This window comes from Bipolaris maydis (assembly GCF_028858645.1).
Source record: "Bipolaris maydis strain C4 unplaced genomic scaffold PSV08scaffold_1, whole genome shotgun sequence".
NCBI classification, from domain to species: domain Eukaryota; kingdom Fungi; phylum Ascomycota; class Dothideomycetes; order Pleosporales; family Pleosporaceae; genus Bipolaris; species Bipolaris maydis.
The window spans coordinates 1,882,272-1,901,949 of NW_027093857.1; the positions used below are offsets into that span (position 1 = coordinate 1,882,272).

At 52.4% G+C, this 19,678-nt stretch overlaps 7 protein-coding genes across 7 annotated transcripts; 2 read left to right on the forward strand and 5 right to left on the reverse strand.

The window, feature by feature from the left end:
• Positions 1–190: 190 nt before the first annotated feature.
• On the forward strand, positions 191–3,657 carry PSV08DRAFT_213782 (uncharacterized protein; the record flags this gene model as incomplete). Its single annotated transcript, XM_014222887.2, has 4 exons — positions 191–316; positions 394–1,555; positions 1,605–2,900; positions 2,966–3,657. 4 exons carry the CDS (start codon positions 191–193, stop codon positions 3,508–3,510), a joined length of 3,129 nt encoding a protein of 1,042 aa, XP_014078362.1. The 3' UTR covers positions 3,511–3,657.
• A 59-nt stretch (positions 3,658–3,716) lies between these two features.
• PSV08DRAFT_2414 (uncharacterized protein) lies at positions 3,717–4,893 on the reverse strand. The gene is made up of 3 exons (XM_014222888.2): positions 4,663–4,893; positions 4,377–4,505; positions 3,717–4,281 (listed from the first exon to the last, which is right to left on the reverse strand). The coding sequence occupies exons 1-3, from the start codon at positions 4,828–4,830 to the stop codon at positions 3,901–3,903; spliced, it is 678 nt and encodes a 225-aa protein (XP_014078363.1). The 5' UTR covers positions 4,831–4,893; the 3' UTR covers positions 3,717–3,900.
• Positions 4,894–6,336: 1,443 nt separating this feature from the next.
• PSV08DRAFT_2424 (uncharacterized protein) lies at positions 6,337–8,605 on the reverse strand. The gene is made up of 5 exons (XM_014222890.2): positions 8,101–8,605; positions 7,973–8,040; positions 7,635–7,911; positions 6,824–7,579; positions 6,337–6,773 (listed from the first exon to the last, which is right to left on the reverse strand). Exons 1-5 carry the CDS (start codon positions 8,352–8,354, stop codon positions 6,395–6,397), a joined length of 1,734 nt encoding a protein of 577 aa, XP_014078365.1. The 5' UTR covers positions 8,355–8,605; the 3' UTR covers positions 6,337–6,394.
• Positions 8,606–9,804: 1,199 nt separating this feature from the next.
• On the reverse strand, positions 9,805–10,134 carry PSV08DRAFT_242695 (uncharacterized protein; the record flags this gene model as incomplete). The annotated part of the gene is made up of 1 exon (XM_066092289.1): positions 9,805–10,134. The coding sequence occupies one exon, from the start codon at positions 10,132–10,134 to the stop codon at positions 9,805–9,807; it is 330 nt and encodes a 109-aa protein (XP_065949977.1).
• Positions 10,135–12,098: 1,964 nt separating this feature from the next.
• PSV08DRAFT_406576 (uncharacterized protein) lies at positions 12,099–13,962 on the reverse strand (the record flags this gene model as incomplete). The annotated part of the gene is made up of 2 exons (XM_014222892.1): positions 12,099–13,720; positions 13,891–13,962. The coding sequence occupies 2 exons, from the start codon at positions 13,960–13,962 to the stop codon at positions 12,212–12,214; spliced, it is 1,581 nt and encodes a 526-aa protein (XP_014078367.1). The 3' UTR covers positions 12,099–12,211.
• Positions 13,963–14,283: 321 nt separating this feature from the next.
• On the forward strand, positions 14,284–16,065 carry PSV08DRAFT_358093 (uncharacterized protein; the record flags this gene model as incomplete). The annotated part of the gene is made up of 2 exons (XM_066092951.1): positions 14,284–14,701; positions 14,760–16,065. Exons 1-2 carry the CDS (start codon positions 14,316–14,318, stop codon positions 16,063–16,065), a joined length of 1,692 nt encoding a protein of 563 aa, XP_065949978.1. The 5' UTR covers positions 14,284–14,315.
• A 266-nt stretch (positions 16,066–16,331) lies between these two features.
• Positions 16,332–18,759, reverse strand: PSV08DRAFT_242698 (thioredoxin-like protein; the record flags this gene model as incomplete). The annotated part of the gene is made up of 4 exons (XM_066092290.1): positions 16,332–16,778; positions 16,849–16,992; positions 17,039–17,354; positions 17,618–18,759. The coding sequence occupies 4 exons, from the start codon at positions 18,757–18,759 to the stop codon at positions 16,332–16,334; spliced, it is 2,049 nt and encodes a 682-aa protein (XP_065949979.1).
• Between the last annotated feature and the right edge of the window lie 919 nt (positions 18,760–19,678).

Below are 19,678 nucleotides of genomic sequence, written 5' to 3' on the forward strand. Positions count from 1 at the left end.
AAGACAATCCAAACTCTTCCTCGCCGCCAAACTTGATTCTTTTTTTTACCTGCCAGCCGTCCTTACGTGCACTGTTTACCCGCCACCTCAATGCAATAATCGGCCTCCTCCGCCATTCCCCACACGCTAATCGTCGACGGACAGGCCACGTTGGACCGCGGCGCAACAGTCGTCTCCTGGCCATGCCAACATGTCAAAAGCGTCGACGCCCTCACTGCCCCGCTACGATGCCTCGAATCCATATTCCAAGTCCTCTCGCCCTTCATCGCCAATGCTGCAACCACCAGAGCCCCATAGGGGCAGTCCGGCACCCTCAGTACGTCATGCGCCTGGCTGCCACACCGCACCGCACCGCACTGCGACCGGACACATTGCTAACATGCAACCACACAGTCAGTAACAGCCATGTACTCGCTCTTGTCTGCACAAGAAACCGCGCAAAAACTCTCCACCTCCATCACACACGGCCTTTCTGCCGCCGATGCCTCGACGCGCATACACCTCCATGGCCTCAACGAACTCCCGCACGAAGAGCCCGAGCCGCTGTGGCTGCGGTTCCTTAAGCAATTCAAAGAGACCCTCATTCTGCTGTTGCTAGGATCTGCAGCTGTGTCGTTTATCATGGGCAATTTGGAAGACGCGCTGAGCATAACTGTAGCAGTGACCATTGTCGTCACCGTAGGCTTCGTGCAGGAGTACCGGTCGGAAAAGTCAATCGAGGCTCTCAACTCGCTCGTCCCACATTCTGCACACATCATACGCGCAGGGGCCGAGCCATCACGGGGCGGCCGCACACCCAATGGCATAACAACTGACGGCATCGAACTGGACAACCTCAAGGATACCACGGCCTCGCTCTCCGCAGCTGAGAGAAAGTCTACGACAATCTCCGCGACATTGCTAGTACCAGGCGATCTGGTTCTGTTCCACACGGGCGACCGCATACCTGCTGACATTCGCATCACGCACGCTGCCGACCTTAGCATCGACGAGTCCAATCTCACAGGAGAGAATGAACCCGTCTCTAAATCGCCTGATACTATTTCACCCCCAACAGGGGCCCAACGATCGCCTTCGCCCTTTTACGCATCTGAAGCCTCTGGAACCGTTGGCGCAGACATTAGGCTCAACGATCAGAAAAACATTGCATTCATGGGCACTCTGGTCAGATCTGGGTATGGACAAGGAATCGTTATTGGTACTGGAGGCAACACAGAATTTGGCGCCATCTCTGCATCCTTGGGAGAAATTGAAAGCCCCAGGACTCCTCTGCAACTTTCTATGGACCGACTCGGAAAGGAGCTGAGTTACATGTCATTTGGTGTTATTGCATTCATTGGTTTGGTAGGATTGTGGCGGGGGTGGAAGTTTCTCGAGGTCTTTCAGATTGCTGTTTCGCTTGCCGTTGCTGCTATACCTGAAGGACTGCCAATTATTGTTACAGTTACGCTTGCTTTGGGTGTGCTAAGGATGTCCAAGCGCGACGCCATTGTCCGACGGCTGCCCAGTGTAGAGACACTGGCCTCGGTTAATGTCGTCTGTACTGATAAGACGGGTAAGTTATGCATATGGACAGTAATCTTGTACTCGCTAACCTCATGAAGGCACGCTGACAACTAACCACATGACTGTCACAAAAATATGGCATTTTGGCGAGGCTACTCCAACAGATGTGAAGCTCAAGCATGAGTCTACGGATCTCGACTCCCCCACTCGTAACATCCTGCGGATCGGAAACATAGTCAACAATGCCCGTCTATTGAGCGACCACGCTGCATCAGCTTCCACAGCAGCAGTTCTTTCATCAACTCTGGGCGATGATAGTGCCTCGGCCAAAAGTAGATGGGTCGGTCAGCCTACCGATGTCGCCCTCCTTGACCTGATTGATGCTTTCGGCGAAGAAGACGTGCGGGAAAGGCTTGGCGAACGCAAGTTCGAAACTCCATTCAGCTCAGAAAGAAAGTGGATGGGTGTTGTCGTTGGCAGCACTTCTGGTAGCCATACTCCTGGTTCCGAACACAGCTATATCAAGGGTGCATTGGAAAGAATTCTCGATCGCTGCGATACATACGTCACTGCACAGGGCAAAGAAGTAGCATTGGATCAAGCACACAAGCAGGAAGCGATCAAGGCTGCGGAATCCATGGCTCAAGAGGGCCTGCGAGTACTCGGCTTCGCAAGTGGTGTGCCCAAGGCAAAGAAGAGAAATACTAGTGGCACCGCCTCTCCAGCACCAACCGCATACTCGGCTCTTGGTGATGATGAGCACTATCGTGGTCTCACATTTGCGGGGCTTGTAGGCATGAACGATCCCCCGCGCAAGGGTGTCGAACGAGCCATCCGGCGTCTAATGGCTGGCAAGGTTAAGGTGATTATGATTACCGGCGATGCAGAGACTACTGCGGTTGCCATTGGAAAGAGTCTGGGGATGCCAATTACTGAAAATTCTGCGCTTGGACGCTCCGTCATCCGTGGAGACGAGGTAGACCAGATGAGTGAGGAAGAGCTCGCGCAGGCCATGGCAACGACATCAATTTTTGCACGCACGAGTCCGGACCACAAGATGAAGATTGTTCGAGCGCTCCAGTCGCGAGGCGATGTAGTTGCAATGACTGGCGATGGAGTCAACGACGCACCGGCACTTAAGAAGGCAGACATTGGCATCTCGATGGGCCGGCTGGGAACAGACGTTGCCAAAGAAGCCGCAGACATGATTTTGACCGACGACAACTTTGCCACGATTCTCAACGCCATCGAAGAAGGAAAGGGCATCTTCTACAACATCCAAAACTTCCTTACCTTTCAACTAAGCACCAGTGCGGCAGCGCTGAGTCTAGTACTCCTGAGTACCTTTCTCGGTTTCCAGAATCCGCTCAACGCCATGCAGATTCTGTGGATCAGTAAGTTTCTCGTCCACTTGGTATCTAGTATAACAAAAGCTAACCATACACCCTCTCCCCCTCAGACATCCTCATGGACGGCCCACCCGCCCAATCCCTCGGCGTCGAACCCGTCGACCCAGCCGTCATGGCGCTCCCACCTCGCCCCCGTCAAGCCCGTGTCCTAACCCGGCCCTTGATCCAACGCGTCCTCCAATCTGCTTCTATTATTATGCTCGGCACACTAACAACGTACTACCTCGAAATGTCCGACGACAACATGGTCACGGCGCGAGACACCACCATGACCTTCACCTGCTTCGTCCTCTTCGACATGTTCAACGCCCTGACCTGCCGCTCATCCAGCAAATCCGTGCTCGCAGGCGAAATCGGCGTCTTTGACAACAAAATGTTCAACTATGCCGTTGCAGGTAGTTTGCTCGGTCAACTAGCTGTTATCTATTTCCCACCGCTGCAAAGCGTGTTTCAGACCGAGGCGCTCCATCTTGCCGACTTGGCCCATTTGGTGGCAGTGGCAAGTTGCGTGTTTTGGGCTGATGAGGGGAGGAAATGGTATTTACGATGGAAAGGGAGGAGGGGGTACGGGGCGGGCTATAGTACTGTTGTATGATCTTGGAGCTTGTCTTGCTATGTTTACTAGAGTAGAAAATGGTGATTGCGTGAGGGTTCGCTTTTTTTTTTTTAGAGATTATTGTTTGAGGTTTTCTTAAAGTAAATGGAATGCATAGCGTGAGTTTGTTGGATGAGTTGGTTGTATACATAAATGTGTTCTGCTGCGTGGTTGGTTTGATACATGTATGACAGGAGTGTTTTTGTAAAGAAGTCATGAAGCATGCAATTATTCTCGTCAGTCGTTTCGTGATGTACATTTTACCCTGACAACCTTCTCTTCCTCGTAGTTTTTTTTTGAATCGTTTCTCTTCATGTACGCCGTGAACATGCCCAAAAGTATATATACATGCTTTGTATTTTTAAAAAAGCAAAATATTGCATCAGACCCTCAAATCAATTCCACATCCCCTGTCCCACACCCAACACACCACTGCCGAACCGCACTCCACCGTACAACCCATACATCGCCCCTCTTCATTTCGAACCTACGATCCGTGCCCTCGACAAAAATCTCACCCACGTCCCTCAACGCACGCACAAACACGGCTTTGTCCTCGTCGGGCTTATCTACCATGCTAATGCCACCAGTGGTATCATCGAGACGCTGTAGCGAGGCTGGAAACTGGGATAGGAAGGACGAGGCGTAGTGGGCAGCGAGCAGAGCTTGGTGGGATGTGAGGTATTGGTGTTCTGCGGGGGAGAGGAGTGGGGTTGGGGTATCGAGAGAGGACGTATGTTGGGAGGAGATGTGGAGGGGGTGGGCGTCGATCTGTTTGTTGATTGTTTAAGATTAGTATATAGACATCTACTATGTGTCGTCCGAGCGATGGCTCAATGGGAATGGTAGAGAATCCTGCTACGCACCTTTTTTATCCTTGCCCTCAAAAAACTCCGGACAAGAAACTTGAATCGCTCCAGTTCAGTCTGTATGATGATGAGAGTGAAGTTCGTCTTCGGGTCCATATTCCCTGTTTGGTCTTCGACAAGTTCAATCTGGCTGCGTCATTAGCCCTCTTGATCCCGATGTAATGTGAATGTATGTTTGATTCTAACGGCCCACGAGAAAGCTCAGACAATCATTATTGCTTTGTGCCCAGGACCGTTGAATCCCCCCAACGGTTCGAAGGTGGCCCCCGCACGCAGAACTCACCTGTCTCGCGATGCGCTCTAGCACTCTTGCCATGAGATCTGTCGGCCACGGCAGAATCTCGGGCGCCACTCTCTCGGCAACCCAGCAGCGTGTCAGCTCCTGTAAGTCGCGCGATTCCTGTGGCGTCGAGTCGACGGCGACCTCGGCCAGCAGGTCGTCGATATCCATTGCTGCTCTTTTTTTACTGCTCTTGTCTCGAATTGCACATGCAAAAGACAAGAAGATTGGCCGTCAACACTAAAAAAAAAAAACAACAGCACAGTCTCGTCTATGCAGCCAAGGTATTGTGCCGCATGTGGCAGGTAGAGTATGTAATGTACTATAGTACGCGTTGAACTGTGTGCGTGCTTTGTGAGATCAGCAAGTGCTCGGAGCTCGGAGCTTAGCTCCCCTCTCCCAGCTGAGGTGGGGCAAAAGCAAAAATAGATGGCGCGCAAACAAGAGTAAACCGACAACGTATCCACTCGCCCCAAAGCGGATATCGGATATATCGAGTTGCTTGAGACGTGCGATTTGGGAGACTTGGGCGATGGGGTGCATCGGTGCAGGCAAGACACGGGCTGGCGTGCAGGATGCAGCGTAACGTCGATGTGCGCAGGTTTGGTGGGGAAGCCATGTTTGGGGAGAGCGGGGCTGGCAGTGCTAGCGCCAAACGCGTTGGGACCTCACGCGACTGCACGGCTGGGTCTCTAGGACTCTTCCGGGCAATGCCACTCATCCATCTGAGGCACAAGTAGCCCGCCTTTCCGGCTCAACAGATCTATCGGGCATAGCTCAAGGCGTCTGTCCGGCCAAATCAACAACAATGCATCTGACTCGGGTACCGACCAGTGACAACAAACAATGCGAGAGACATGAGGGGTATTCTTTTTGTTTGTCTTGCGAGTCTAACCCGCTCCTACTACCCTTGGCTTCTTTGTCATTCTGTAGCCCGCCAAGTACATCATCTCAATCTCCACATGTGTCTAGCACAAACACACCGACTTGTAAGGGGACAAATCTAAACAAATGAACAAGTGCATCACAGACACAAAGAACAAACGTCAAACAAAGCACCGTGGCCGACAAAACAAAGACAGCGACAACGACATCATTCTTCCAAGCACCAACAAGAGCACCAAGGCAAGCGTGAATGTGAATGATTAATGAGATGGATTATAATGTCCTGGTAATGAGCGTTTGTACAGGCACGTAAACCCAGACTCTGTGTATGTGGCTTCGTGATGATTCTTAGATTTTGGTTCAAGTGAACACGGGCAAGAGCATCTTCCAGCTCTGCCATTGCAAAGGAGAAAAAAAAAGGAAAAATCCGGTTGAGGATGTACATAGTGACAAAGGAAATTAGGGTGCTTGCGGGCAGACTGGATCAACCTGCACAGCGGTCGCCGTAAACGTGGTGGGTATCCAGCCATCCCACTTAAGAAATGGTAACGTATGCCCGGGCCCTTGGCTCCGCGACATGGGGTATAGAAACGAAAACGGGGTCAGGACTGCCCCAGAGATCAGATGCAGACTGTTTTCCTCTGACAAAGATATTCGAGGACCATGCAGAACAAAGGAAATCGCTTGAACGCCCCGGTGTAATCGAAATAAAGAACAAGAAGAGAAAAAGTTAAACGCCAATGCTGTGGGGATCCAATGCCGATGCAGCAAGTATTGATAAACGCCATGAATCGATCCGCCGTCAAGTTAGTTTGGTATCGTAATTTCGGCCAGAGGCCTGGGTATGGGTTTAGTAAGAGGCAAGGCGACGGGTACTCGCCCGAGCGCCGTCCAGTGAGTCGCTGCCAAGGCAGAAGATATTGTTTCCGCTTCTTGACCGGCTCATGGTTGTAGGGCTGTCTTCCATTTGGCAGGGTTGCCCAAAGGTAAAGGTAGTGGCACGATTGAGCTTAGCACGCGACTTGAACTTGAGTTTGTTAAGGCCGCGCTCGCACGATTGTTCGTGCTCTTTGGCGTCCATACGGAGGTAGTTTTGAGGATAGCATCGGGTAGCGTGAGCATGGAAGAAGGAACTGTAGCCACCATCGAGGATGTAGACTTCGGGAAAGGAGAGGAAGGGATACTGGTGAGCGTTCTCTTTACGGTCTTGCGAGCGAACAAACTTGGCCCTGTTGCTATTAGTTGGTGAAATTGATCGTGGCCGAGCCAATTGACTTACATGAGAGGGGCACGATGTGCCGAGTACTCGCAATGGAGCACCAAGAGAGTGTTCTCACTAGAAGGGGCCTGGAAGAGACGCTCGGCAAGCTTCTCCTTGTCACAAAAGTTCAAAGCACCTTCAATGTGCCCACCGTTGTATTCATACTCGAAACGGCAGTCAATAACCACCTTGTTGTCATACAGGTGGTCGTAAACACCATCGAGCACGTCAATCAAGGTCTCACGGGTGATGCGAGGAAGGCTCTCTGGTTCGCTAGTAGTGAAATGAGGAAGTTTGAGTGGGTGGACATCATCAACATCCATTACAGACTGAAGACCGCTGGGCTGATAGTTCTCCTGCTCCTGTTTGGCATTCATCACATCTACGGGGCTCTCGAACATGCTCAAAGAACGTCGGAATTTGCTTGGCCGACGCGATGGGGGGCCAGCAGGTTTCCGGATGGCGGCAAGGGGCGATCCATTTGAACTAGAGGTAGCAGTAGAGTTGAGACGGTAGGGCTTGGGCCTAGAAGAGCCGAATAGGGATCCATTGGACGTGGGCCTGCTGCGCTCTTGTGGAGGCGAGGCGGCGAAGCACTCGTCTAGGGTTAGTGAAGACGAGGTGCGGCTGAAGTCACCACACCCAAACTGGAAAGGCGGAGGCGGAGGCACCGAGTTCTCATCGGACTTTTCATCATCCTTGAAAGAAACAGAGTTGGAAGAGTTATTCTTGGAGCGCATCAGAGAGGGCCTAAGCAGGGCAGACTTGCGGCGGCTAGGTTGCGTTAGTTGGATGTTGAAGGGGGCAATATATGGCGAAGAATACTCACTCAGCAGCAGACACTGGGCGTGGAACCTCGAGGTTTGTCGTCGAGTACGTGGGAGGCGTAGGCAGGTCGCTACACGACGACAACATGTCACTGTCGGTGCCGGGAGTGGTCTCGGGTGAGGGCGAGGGAAGCGGCAGAGAGCGGTCGTTGACGAAGCTAAAGGGGGCCTTGTGGGGAAGAGGCGAGATGTCCATGGAGTCTGGAGCGAAGCCGGGTGACGAAGAAGGAATTGGTGGAGTGGTGACACCTTCCCATCGGGCAATTGGGGTCAGGTTTTCTACAAGAGCCTTGTTAGAATGTGCACCTCCCTCGCATTGTCAGGTAGCACAGCCACTTACCCCTTGTGTCCAACTGCTGAAAGAGATTGGACGTGAAGAGCGACCGACGGGGCGTGGCGAGCTGAGGGCTGTAACAAAGGGCATTAGCACCGAAAGCGGAAGGTGTTTGAAACCAAGCGTAGTTTTACCTCTGGTCAACGTGCAGGTTGCTCGACATGTCGGCAGCCAGACTGGCGGTAGGCGAGGAGCCGATGCGAGGCTGGAGGGCAAAGTAGTCTCCACTGGCCTTCTTCATGCTGAGATCGCGGAAATTGAAGTTCTTGGGGCCAAGGTTGTGTGCACCTCCGAAGAGTGGCTTGGATTGAGGCAGGTCACGGCGATAACCCCAGGGACCGGGAATTGGGGGCGGGTGCATGGCGGCAAGAGGCGAAGACATCTCCATGGTGGTGAAGGTGAGGGTGGGCTATTCGTCGTACCGGGCAACAGGCGGAAACGAGCGTCGGTGTCGGCGTCGGGCTGGCGAGAGAGCGGGCTGATTGGGGTGAGGGCGATAAGGCATACAAGACAGAAAAGCTAATTCCAATCTGAAGATGCTGGGGCAGTGGGATATGGATCGGGGGCTGGTGTCGTCGGTTGTTGGTGGTGGTAGTGGTGGGTTAGGTAGGTAGCGGGCGTGGTCGAATTGGGTGCTACAGGCGGGCTCCGGACATGAGGCTGCAGGCGCGATGGGAGGAGGTGAAGGAGGTAGCGACTGCCTATAATGGATGTGGGAGATCCAAGCAAAAGCGAACCGTCGTCGACAAGGCGAGTGGGCCAAGTTAAGTCGGGGGATTGGGCCTTCTTGGGGGAGAGAAGGGTAGAGAGGAAGGACGGCGGGTCCGTCACGCAGCTGGCTTTGAGGATGCCATGGTTGCTGGGGTAGCCCGCTGAGAAGGTTAGGGCGGACGACCAGGGCATGGGCTGCTAAGCTAGGCGCTTGCACACACCGGAGGCCTCACTGCCCAGCACCAGCACGGGACAAAGAGGACTGGGTAGTGGAGTTTGTTCGTTCCGGCTATGCAGCACGTCCAAGCTGCGCTGCGATGATCCGCTGCCTCTAATGCCGCCGCAGGTACACCGGCTGCTGATTTGATCGCGATGGCATGCTCGGCTGCTTGCGTGCAGCTGGGCTGCAGCTTGATGACGCCCACTGCAGACGGGTAAACCAGTGTTTGCAGAGCGTCTGTGTACACACCTGGCATGTCTGCCTTGTTCTGTGTAGTCTACGTTGTGTGTGTGTCTATGTACATGCGTATGTGCATCACTCCGCCCGGCAACTGGCAGGCCGCTCTACCACGGCACCGTGTGCGTCTGACGGCTGCTGCTTCAAGTCTGTTCTACTGTCCATAGTACTTGGATGGCTGCACCAGGCCGGTCCATGTCGCCGTGTGTGCGTGTGTGTGTGCAGCGCGTTGCCAGAGAAGCAACCGCCTAGCTCGACGCGGCTCAGACCCATGGCGGATGGGTGCTCCCTGTAGCGCAGCAGGTGGAGGGGTGAAACGATGAGTTTGCGTGCGCCCCCCCGCCTGATAGTACATCCACCACTACTACTGCCTTACTCAGACTCGCGCCGCCGAGACGAGAGGGTGGCCTCGGAGTGGTTCAGCGTGGTGCGTGTAGCGTGCAGCCGTATGCGTACCATGGAGACCGTCTCCAAGGGAAACCAGCCCACTCGGTACCAAACATGGGCGACTGCGGCTAGCTGCCCGCTGCATGGCCTTGCATGTGCGTGCGGAAACCGAACAGGCCAGCAACCGCCGTGGCCCAAGACGCGTGAACCGGCCGACGGCAGCCTGTAGTGGATTGCTAGTAGGCATTCCCAGTTGGAGCAGCAGTTTGTTGCAATAGTGCTATTAGAAGCGCATAGCACAGGCAGGCCCATTGCGGCCACCGACTACGTATTCTTTCGTCATCGGCCAGGGAACGGCACACGTCTGGCACGCCCTCTGCCAGGGAATCTGCCATGGCGACGCTGGCCTCCATGTCATCCTGCTCACCTGCGGGCCGCCCATTGGCCATGGAGCAGCGAGGCGCACCCATTGGGCGAGCGGGAGATTTCCATGCTTCTTTCGGTGCAGCGAGAGCGACGTCGCACGCCCACGCTCTCTGCCCACAGGCGCCGTGGATGCGGCGACTGGCCACTGCATGGCTCGTTCACGCTCGGATCGCCTTGTCGGGCCCATCCATGTCCTCGGCCCTCCCCAAGCAATTGCACCGGCCTGGCCTCGCCCCAACACACTACCCTCCTAGTGGCGTGCCTGCGATCGAGGCTGCTGCAACGAGATCTCGATGGCGACACGCTCAAACGTCATACGCAATAAGGCTGAGGCCACGCCCGCCGACTTGCCGTGAATGGACCTGGTGGGCTAAGTAGGTAGGTAGGTAGGTGGGTAGGTGGGTAGGTAGGCAAACCTGTTCGGCGCCTGTCACGCCGCAGCCAACGTTCCCTCGTCTCTTGAGCAACGGGCGAGTACCTGTTGGTGTGTCGACGCCATGCTGCCCGGCCAACGACGTCAGCAGGCAATTACTCGGCGTGGCCGGGGCGCCGTCGTGCAGCGCCTGGAGGCGAGCTGAGTCGCTGTTCGAGAACAGCGGCGGTTTGCAACGAGGGCCGCAATGGTCCAGCGGCGAGTGCACAAACTCTTTCATAAGCGCAGCCTGCATGCGCCCCCGCCAACGGGCTGACCCCTCCTTTTGTGGGTCCCCAGCGCGCGCCATGCAAACAAAAAAGCCTCGTCGCCAGGTGCGACGCGTCCGCGCCTGCCGTACACAAACAATCCCGCGCACGCTGTCACATGACCGCGCCCGCCCAATCCCAACAGCCACACATGCACACACACACACACACACCACCGCGCCAGTCTCACCACACAGGGTCCGTCATATACCCCAGACCGCGGGACCCGCCCGCGTTACCGTCTCTGGTCTATTGTGCGTTTCGAGACCCTGAAAATCTGCACCGTGACAGCAGGCTAGCCCTCATCCTCTTTGTCACGAGAGCAGCACCTGGCCGCACGCTTCCGATCTGACTTTGCTGCAAACTGAAACAATGCAACTTACTTACGTACGTACTTGCTCTGTTTGGTGGAGATTGAAAAGAGGAGAATGCATGCCAAAGTGTAAAAAAAAATTCTCCCCTCCCGACTGCCTGCACTACTACTACTACTACTACTAGAGCCAGCCCGGCCCCGCGTGGTCACTCACCCCGAAAACAAAAAGCCCCTTCTCTCCCTTCTGCTTTCCCTTGATGGGTTCGCCTCGAAGAACTTAAAGAGTCAGCACACCCTCCCACACACCGGATAATCCTTTGTTGCACCGCCAGCTGGCTGCTGCGCATCGCAGCCGCATCCGGCCCACTAAAGGATTCGCCTCTATCAATATTATACCCCCAGGGAACACGAGTTTCACTTGTGCATGCGGATCGTGTGCGGCCTCGCGCTCGGCAGGTCGCTATCTGAGACGACGGGACGCTGTGACGCTGTGACGCGCCTGTAGAGGCTGCTACATGCGGGGGGATATCCTCCGGCCAACCCAAGGTCCTGTCCGCCTGTTTGAGCTGCGACAGCGGCAGATCGCTTCCTGAGGAACATTTAACATCCTCAAACAGTGTCAATTTTATCATCATTTGCATGCGTTTCCATCCCATGGCCTCAGCCCAGTTTCTGATTCATGTTTACGCGTTGCCATCGCGTTGCCATGGAGATGCACTGGGTAAGACGTGCCTCATTGTGTACCCGGCTCCGCACAACTTTCCGACGAACCCCACCACTCTCAAGCTTATACTCAGAATAAGGAAAAAGGGGCCGACCTTTTTGTCCTCTGCGTGGTGCGTGCCATACGCACAAAAAAGGAGAGCGAAGTTTTTCACCGGGGCACCGACCATGCAATCTGCCATATCGATACGCTCACCGTCTTCTCCTGACCACTGAACACGTAATTTGCACCTCGAACAAGCATTTAAGCTGTCCAAATCCCCATTGCCGCACACCACTTCGAGCTGATCCCACTCTCGCGTTCCCATGTAGTCCCCAAAATACTGCCTGCTTCATCAGCTTTTACCTACGTGGCAGTGTGTTTCCTTCTTCCTCGTCCAAAAAGGAAGGCCATGATGGTCAAGATCAACTGCAGCGCAACATTCTCCACAGTTCCACGGAGACATCATTCAAAATCAGCAACAAAGAGCTGAAAGTCTACATCCATCTTGAGCATTCCCTATACATGGTGCGACAAGCTAACCATTTCTCATTATCCGGGACTCCGCTATTCCGTCTGATATCCGTTGCTGTGAATGCCAGCAACATGTGCCATGCCCAGTCCGTTTCTTGCTCGATTCTCCTGCTCAACCACGCTCAGTGGCAGTCCTTTGCCAACTCCGCACAATACAAAAGCCGCCCACTTCCACCGGAATGGATTGATGACAATCGTAAAGACAAACCAGTAAATCAGCTCAGAGTATGTGAAGAAATCAAACGCTCCTCCTGGAGCCTTGCTCTTGATGAACCGCGTCATGTCTATCCACCGCTTCATCCACCACGTCCTGGGCTGTGCCAGCGGGTCCACCAGATACATGAGCAGGAAGCGTGTGTAAATGCCAATGTGATAATTTCCGACTGTACCAATTGCATTGACATATGTGCAATTGTTTGCGCAAATCGAAGGGTCTTCTGGCGGGAAAACCTGGAGGTACCAGTTCGGTGGATCATAAGGCTCGTTGAAGACTTCCTCTGGCAGGAAGCTCAAGCTTGGTCGTTTGTATCCCGTGGCCATGATGACAATGTCCGCTTCGATTAGTTTCTCTGAACCGGGTCCATTCTTGGGCACCCCTTGGGCACGTTTGTTGAACTTGATACCCCGACCAGACTCATCATAACCCATGATGTCGCCCCGCAGCCAGGAAGCTTTGCCTGAGCGAACGAGATCGAGGACCTGATCGTTGACCATTGGTGTCTCGGTGAAGAGTCCCTTTCCACTATTGGGCGCCGGCGAGATATCGTACAGGTCGCGGTAGAAGAACAGCCTTAGAATGTATTCTGGAACCCAGGAAAATATTGTCTCCGAGCCAAAAATATTAAGGGCTAGAAGAGCGTCAATGAATGGATTCCGCGGGATGATCCACTTCTCACTGCGTGAAAGGACATATGCATGTTCTGCCTCTTCGTTTGCAACAAACTCCAATGCCTCCACAGCAGATGCACCGCCACCAATAATGGCCACCTTCTTCCCTTTGGCCACCTTGCCGTCTAGATTCGAGCTATGCCATATCTTTCCCTTGAAATTCTCCTGGCCAGGCAGCCTCGGCATCTTTGGGTCACCACATGTTCCGATGGCTGCAATAACTCCATCAAATCGTCCGTAGCTCGGGTCGTTAATAATCCATCGCCCATGCGGATCCTTGTAGACCTTCTCCACCTTTGTGTTGAATTCCGTTTTGCTCTCCAATCCATATCTCTTCCATAGCTGTGTAATCTGCGACACAATCTGCTGCCGATCCGGATATCCCTTCTTCCAGTGCACCGAGGGGTGGAAGCGATACATGACCGAGTGGATTTGCAGGCCAGAAGTGTTGTTCACTCGGCTCCAGATCCCACCTAGGTTCTCTTTTGGTCCAGCCTCGAAGATACGGCAATCAAAGCCATGGCCGACGATGTGCGAAGCAGCCGATACACCAGTGAGACCAGCGCCTATGATGGCAATCTTTGGGCGGGCGAGATTTGAATGGGGTGGAGGAGGTGTAGGTGAAAGGAGCAAGTCAAGCACGTATTGAACCACCTGGTAAATGAAGAGAATAGGATGTGTAACAAAGTACCAAACATAGTCGATAATGTACCCCATTGTGAGCGGATCGGCTATATCAATGGAATAGATTGACAAGAGGGAGTGACAAAGGACGCGCCTTGCAAAGGTTAAGTACCACAAGAGTACTGTAACATGCTACTTACTAGTGCCGGGCATCCGCGGGAAACGTGTAGCTTCAACATGGTTGTTTTGCCCATTACGCTCGGTGATGTCATGGTGGTGGGTCTGACATGTGAAAGATACCAAGTTGACTGTCAGGCATGCACGTCACGTTGCTCAGCTTAAACGAGGAAGATCCCGACAGCGAGTTGCTGACATAACGCCATTAGGTGAGCAATCTTTGACAGATCTGAGATCAAATCTAGAAATCGTCAACGAACTTCTCGGAAAGGGGGAAAGGACATGTTCCTTTCAATGATCGACGGCAGGGATATACGGATGCTTACCGAAGAAGCTCGGGCCACCCTCTAGTATGTATATAGCTTAGTGCATTGTTGAATATCCTTAGCCACAGCTCTCCCGTTTAGTTTGACTCCACCCCCAACCGTCCACGGGGGTTCTTGCAGCCATGCCATTCTTTCAAAATCAGAATGACGTCGAAACGCGTCTGTGCACAGCCGTCAACGTCGCTATACGAGCAGGCGATGCCAATCAGTTACAGTCAATCGTGCTCCTGGAGCCGCTTGAGGCCAACCGCTGGCCCCCGGATCATCAAGAGCTTATAAACTCATTGAAGCAAAATTACCCGGCTTCAAATCCGGGCTCTGAAAAACGTCTCGAGGATCTGGTCAGACGTGTGGTGACTGAGACGGCAGAGTCTGAGGATGAAGAGGGAAGACCGGTGCAATCTTGGGGATCGCTCGTCACATTTCTTGTTGGATGGATGACCTTTCTTAGAGATGTCGACGCCAATAATCTCGTTATGGTATTCGAGATGATGACAGATCTTCAACCGTAAGTTTGACCACTATATACTACGTCCAAGAGACAGAGGTATTGATAGCAATATTAGACGTGCCAATAGCGCATTACAGCATCCTACCAAGGGTATCATGATGCTTCCCACAATCATGTACTATGCTAAGGTTTTTGCACGCGTTGCAATAGGCCTGGATAACAACCCTAGCTTGGCGCAACAGCTTCTAACTGATGTGGACGAAGATGGCCAGAGAGAATCATTACCCGAGAAGGCTGCCAACATTGTACGACAAGCCTTCATCATCTGCTTAAACGACCGCAACACCGTGCCAGGTGGTATAAAAGACGGCAGGCCCGATGGAAAGAAGGTGGGCATCTACAAGATGGCCAACATTTGTCTGAAGACCTTATTTCAAGCGGACAAGCTGGGAAGCTGTGAAACCATTTTTAACAACATTTCAAATTCGTCTCCACCACTACATTTCTATCCAGCTGCGGAGCGGACAACATATCTTTACTATCTCGGAAGATATCACTTTAGTAATACCAACTTTCACGCCGCTCAGCTGGTTCTGGAGGTGGCCTACAGAGGCTGCCATAGGCAATGTCCGAAACAGCGCCGCTTGATCGCTGTCTGTCTTGTCGCTGCAAACATTATTCTTGGACGCTTTCCGAACGAACACATCTACAAAGATCCAGCCAACGTTGGCTTCCGCGAAGTTTTCGTTCCAATCACTCAAGCCATTCGTAAGGGCGACCTGGAAACCTTCCGCCGCATCACAAATCTGGATCTTTCACACCCAAGCGCCGAATTCATGATCAAATACCGCATCTTCTACCCCATTGGCAACTACTGCGAAGTCCTCGTATGGCGGTCACTCCTCCGGAAAGTCTTCATCCTTACCGGTAGCATAGGCGAGACATCAAAAGCAGCCGCGCTACTCGACCTCCGGGCAGCCGTGCAAATATTCCGCTTCCTCGAGGCCCGCTCGCGAATCAAGAACGCGGCCATGGCGGCCCAGGACCGCGGCCCAGGTCGTCGCAATTTCGGCCACATCTTCCAGGACCACGCCTCCACTACCAAGTCGACGTATATTGACCCGGACTTTGCCGGCTTGGACAATGTACAGCCATACACGCACGAATTTGATATTCTAGAGATGGAATGTATATGCGGCAGTCTGATTACGCAGGGATTCCTCAACGCGTACATTGCGCAGTCGAAACAAAAAGTGGCGATTCAGGGTGTTAAGAATGGGAACCTCAATGCTGGCTTCTTGGTGCCGTGGGAGGTCAACAAGGAGAAGAACAAGGATGACGTGCTGGGCTGGAAGAAGGAAGCTGGCGGCGATGGCGGCAAAGTCGTTAGACTCTCGTTTGCAGCTCCGGCGGGCTCGTAAGGATGTGTGCTGGATGATACCCTTGTATTCGGTTTGCTTTTTTTTCGAAACAAAAAAAAAGACGATATACTGGCATCCTGTGGAAGGATTCCAATTCATTCATAGTAGTAGTAGTAGTAGTAGTAGTAGTAGTAGTAGTAGTAGTAGTAGTAGTAGTAGTAGTAGTAGTAGTAGTAGTAGTAGTAGTAGAAGTAGACCATCTCTTTCCATCTATCTATTTCTATACATATTTCTCCATACCCATTTGCTCACGCCATCTCCTCTACTTATTTTCCAACATTGGTAAACCTCAAATACTTCTTCACCTCTCTCACCTCGCCAAACTTCTTCCTCGCATCCTCGGTGCTCACACTCGGCGGCACAATCACATCATCGCCCTTTTGCCAATCAATCGGCGTAACAACACCCTTCTTATCGCCCGTTTGCAAACTATCAATCACCCGCAGCACCTCGGCCGTGTTTCTACCCGTACTGGCCGGATACGACATTGTGAGTCGGATCTTCTTGTCCGGATCGATGATGAAGACGGAGCGAATGGTAAAGGCGATGCCGCCGTTCTTTTGCAGCGCGTCGAGATCGTCCTGCGAGATCATGTCGTACAGGTATGCAACGTGGCGGTCTGCGTCGGCGATGATGGGGAAGTGGACCGTGGTTTGCGAAGTTTCGTTGATGTCGGCGATCCAGTCGGCGTGCGAGGATAGGTCGTTGGCGCTCTGGTGCATGTGTGCGTTAGTATGTGTGTTTGATTGATTCGGTGTAGTGGAGCTAATGCGGAGGACGTACGAGGCCGATCATTTGGACGCCGCGGGCGTCGAATTCAGGCTTGAGTTTCGCAAAGGCGCCCAGCTCGGTTGTGCAGACTGGGGTGAAGTCTGCGGGGTGGCTGAAGAGGATGGTCCATTTTCCGTTGAGGAAGTTGTGGAAGTCCTGGTCGGTGTTAGTTGCTGCTTCATATGGTGTAGGGAATCCGTACAATGTCGCCGTGGGTAGTTTTTGCCTGGAAGTTTGGGGCTGGGGTCAATGGGTTAGTATGATAATCACTACAAAGCGCTCTGCCAAATTCTGAATACCAATTGATCCTAGCCTTAGGCGTGGCTGCTCGGCAGGAAGCGAATACCCGCGGCGAAGCAGTGGGGTAATAGGACGCTGTACTCGCAGTACAGGGCGCGCAGAGGAGCGTAGAGCTCGGGAAGCTGCGCGAGGAAGGAATGAAGCCATTGTGTAGAGCACAAATCGCAATGAAGTTGTCGCAAGTGAGTTTTTTCAGCTCTTCAGCTCTTGTACATCGTCTGGGGGCGATAGAGATTAGTCAGTTTGGGAACCTTTTCCTATGGCGTCATCTCGAATCAGAGGGGTTTTGTCGGTCCGAAATCGGCTGTGTCGTTTTCTCGTAACCTTGGTGTTTATCTTCATTTAAACTCTCATTCATGACGATTGGGAAACATTAGAACAGAGTTCTTTGGAATTCGTTGCAATACCTGGAATACATATCGAAAAGGATACTGGTGTACATGTACTAGTAGCATCATCCCGTCCACCCGCCATGCCTCACAAAGCGCCGTCTACCTTTCCATCTTTGATAGTCACTTCCAAATCATCTTGAGATTCAAGCATGAGCGGAACAGTGAGTCCTTTCCATAGTCGCGCTGGGACCTTTTCGTCTTCGCCCTCCTCGTTCTCAACTTTTCCGCGCCACCAGCGACAACCCTTTGGCTGCATCCTGATCTTGTACTTTCCATCCTGTAGTCCTTTCACTTTCCAATCGATCTGGTGTGCAACAGTAACCGGTTTGTGAGGCTCCAATATTATCAACTCGTCTACTCTGGGTCGTGTATCGGCTTTCGGGTCTCTCAAGTGACACTTGCTGGGATCTTCATGTCCGCGGACCACTTTTCCCGTTGCAGCATCAAGGACCATAAGACTGGATACCGGGGCATACTTTTGTGGCGTAGAGTCTATGATTCTTGGGCGGTCGTCGAGCACACCAGGTTCTGGCTGCATGGGACCCCATGGAACAAGGAAACTCTGGTGGCCTCGAGCTTGTATAGTGATGGTTTCCTTGGCCGTATTTTCAACGGTAACTTCTAGCGATGCGCTTTCCAACAAGCGTAGCTTTACCTCCACTTTCGGTGGGAACACTAGGTTGTCCATGACTTTGAATGTTGCATTGCCGTGAGAGTAGCTGTTGACCAACTTTGCGGTTTCACCACGAGCTGCTACAAACTGATCTTGGTCGCCGTACATCCATTTGCTGACACCGAGATCTTTACTCGCAAGTCTTATTCTGTATCTGTTCCCTACTTTGAGTATAGATGCCAAAGCACCCGTCAGATCAATATGACCCAGACGTACCGTCATATCGTCCTTCCAGTTCTTCGTTCGGCTGACGGGAGAAGGGACAGAAATGCATTCTGAAGTACTCTTGTCAACTTCTCCAATGTTGCTCAAATCTACTTCAACCCATTTTGTAGTTTCCCCAGGATGTTCCTCGTGTAGGGTAAGCAAGCCATGTGCCAAGGCGTATGGGACATCAAACACTGAGCCCGCAGTCTCAATAAGTAGTGGGCGAGGATCCGTGTCGGACTTGGAAAGACGGCAGATGCCGAACACGACACTAAATGGTAGTTGTCCCGATGCGTCAAAAACGCTGTAGCGGCTGTGAGGTTGTACGTGAATAGAGAATTCGCTCGTCATGGTGTGAGTGTAATAGGGGTGTCGAGATTCAAAGTGATACCAAGGAGGCCAATAATTCTATAAAGCAAGTTCTACGTTAGGTTTGGGGAGCATCTTTGACTACGACAATCCGTAGACAGTGACGTCAGGTAGGCGCGTAAAGTAGACTGTGGCACAGCATGAGTCATATTCTGAGTCAATCGCTCGAATGGGGCGAAAAGTGTAAGGTGTCCAGAATTTTCCAGGATTGATTGGCCCATTACTTCAAAACAACAAAATCCATCCGCATCTTGCAGCCAAAGAGAGTGTGGCACGCTATGTCTCGGATTCCGGAGCTTACTGGTTCAACAGGTTCTGTCCGCGATGTATAGACTAGGGTAACGTCTCTCGGTCGATCGATAAAGTCGGAAAACCCAGACCAAGCGGGCTAGTCCACCAAAACGACTAAACTTCACAACAGGATATCAGCAGCACCACAATATTGTTTTAAGAGAAAATTAGAGCCAGTGATTGCGCTTACTCTATCGCTTGACTTTTTTTCCCTCTGTTTGCTATATAGCGTATCAGATCAATTATCTCAGAAAAGAATAGCAGGCCACACCCCAACCTACCAGAATCGGGTATCAAAAAAATTGACTTTACAGTCAAAGTACGTAATAAAGGGATTTGGGTGGACCTCTACGAGACCCTGTTGAACCCTAAAAAATGGGTTGGTATTACTACTAAAGCCTCTCAACGGGTATATGCTAAATAGACAAATCCCCATTGGGTACGATAACCAAAATGCGGTTACGACGAAGGCAGCAGCACAGCGAACGAAGGTAGCAGAACAGCGAACCGCGGTTGCGATGAGACAATGAACTATGGTTGCAATAAGAACACATTACGCAAAGCGCTCCTGTGCCCATATATTCGCCATATCGTATCTTATCAAAGGCAC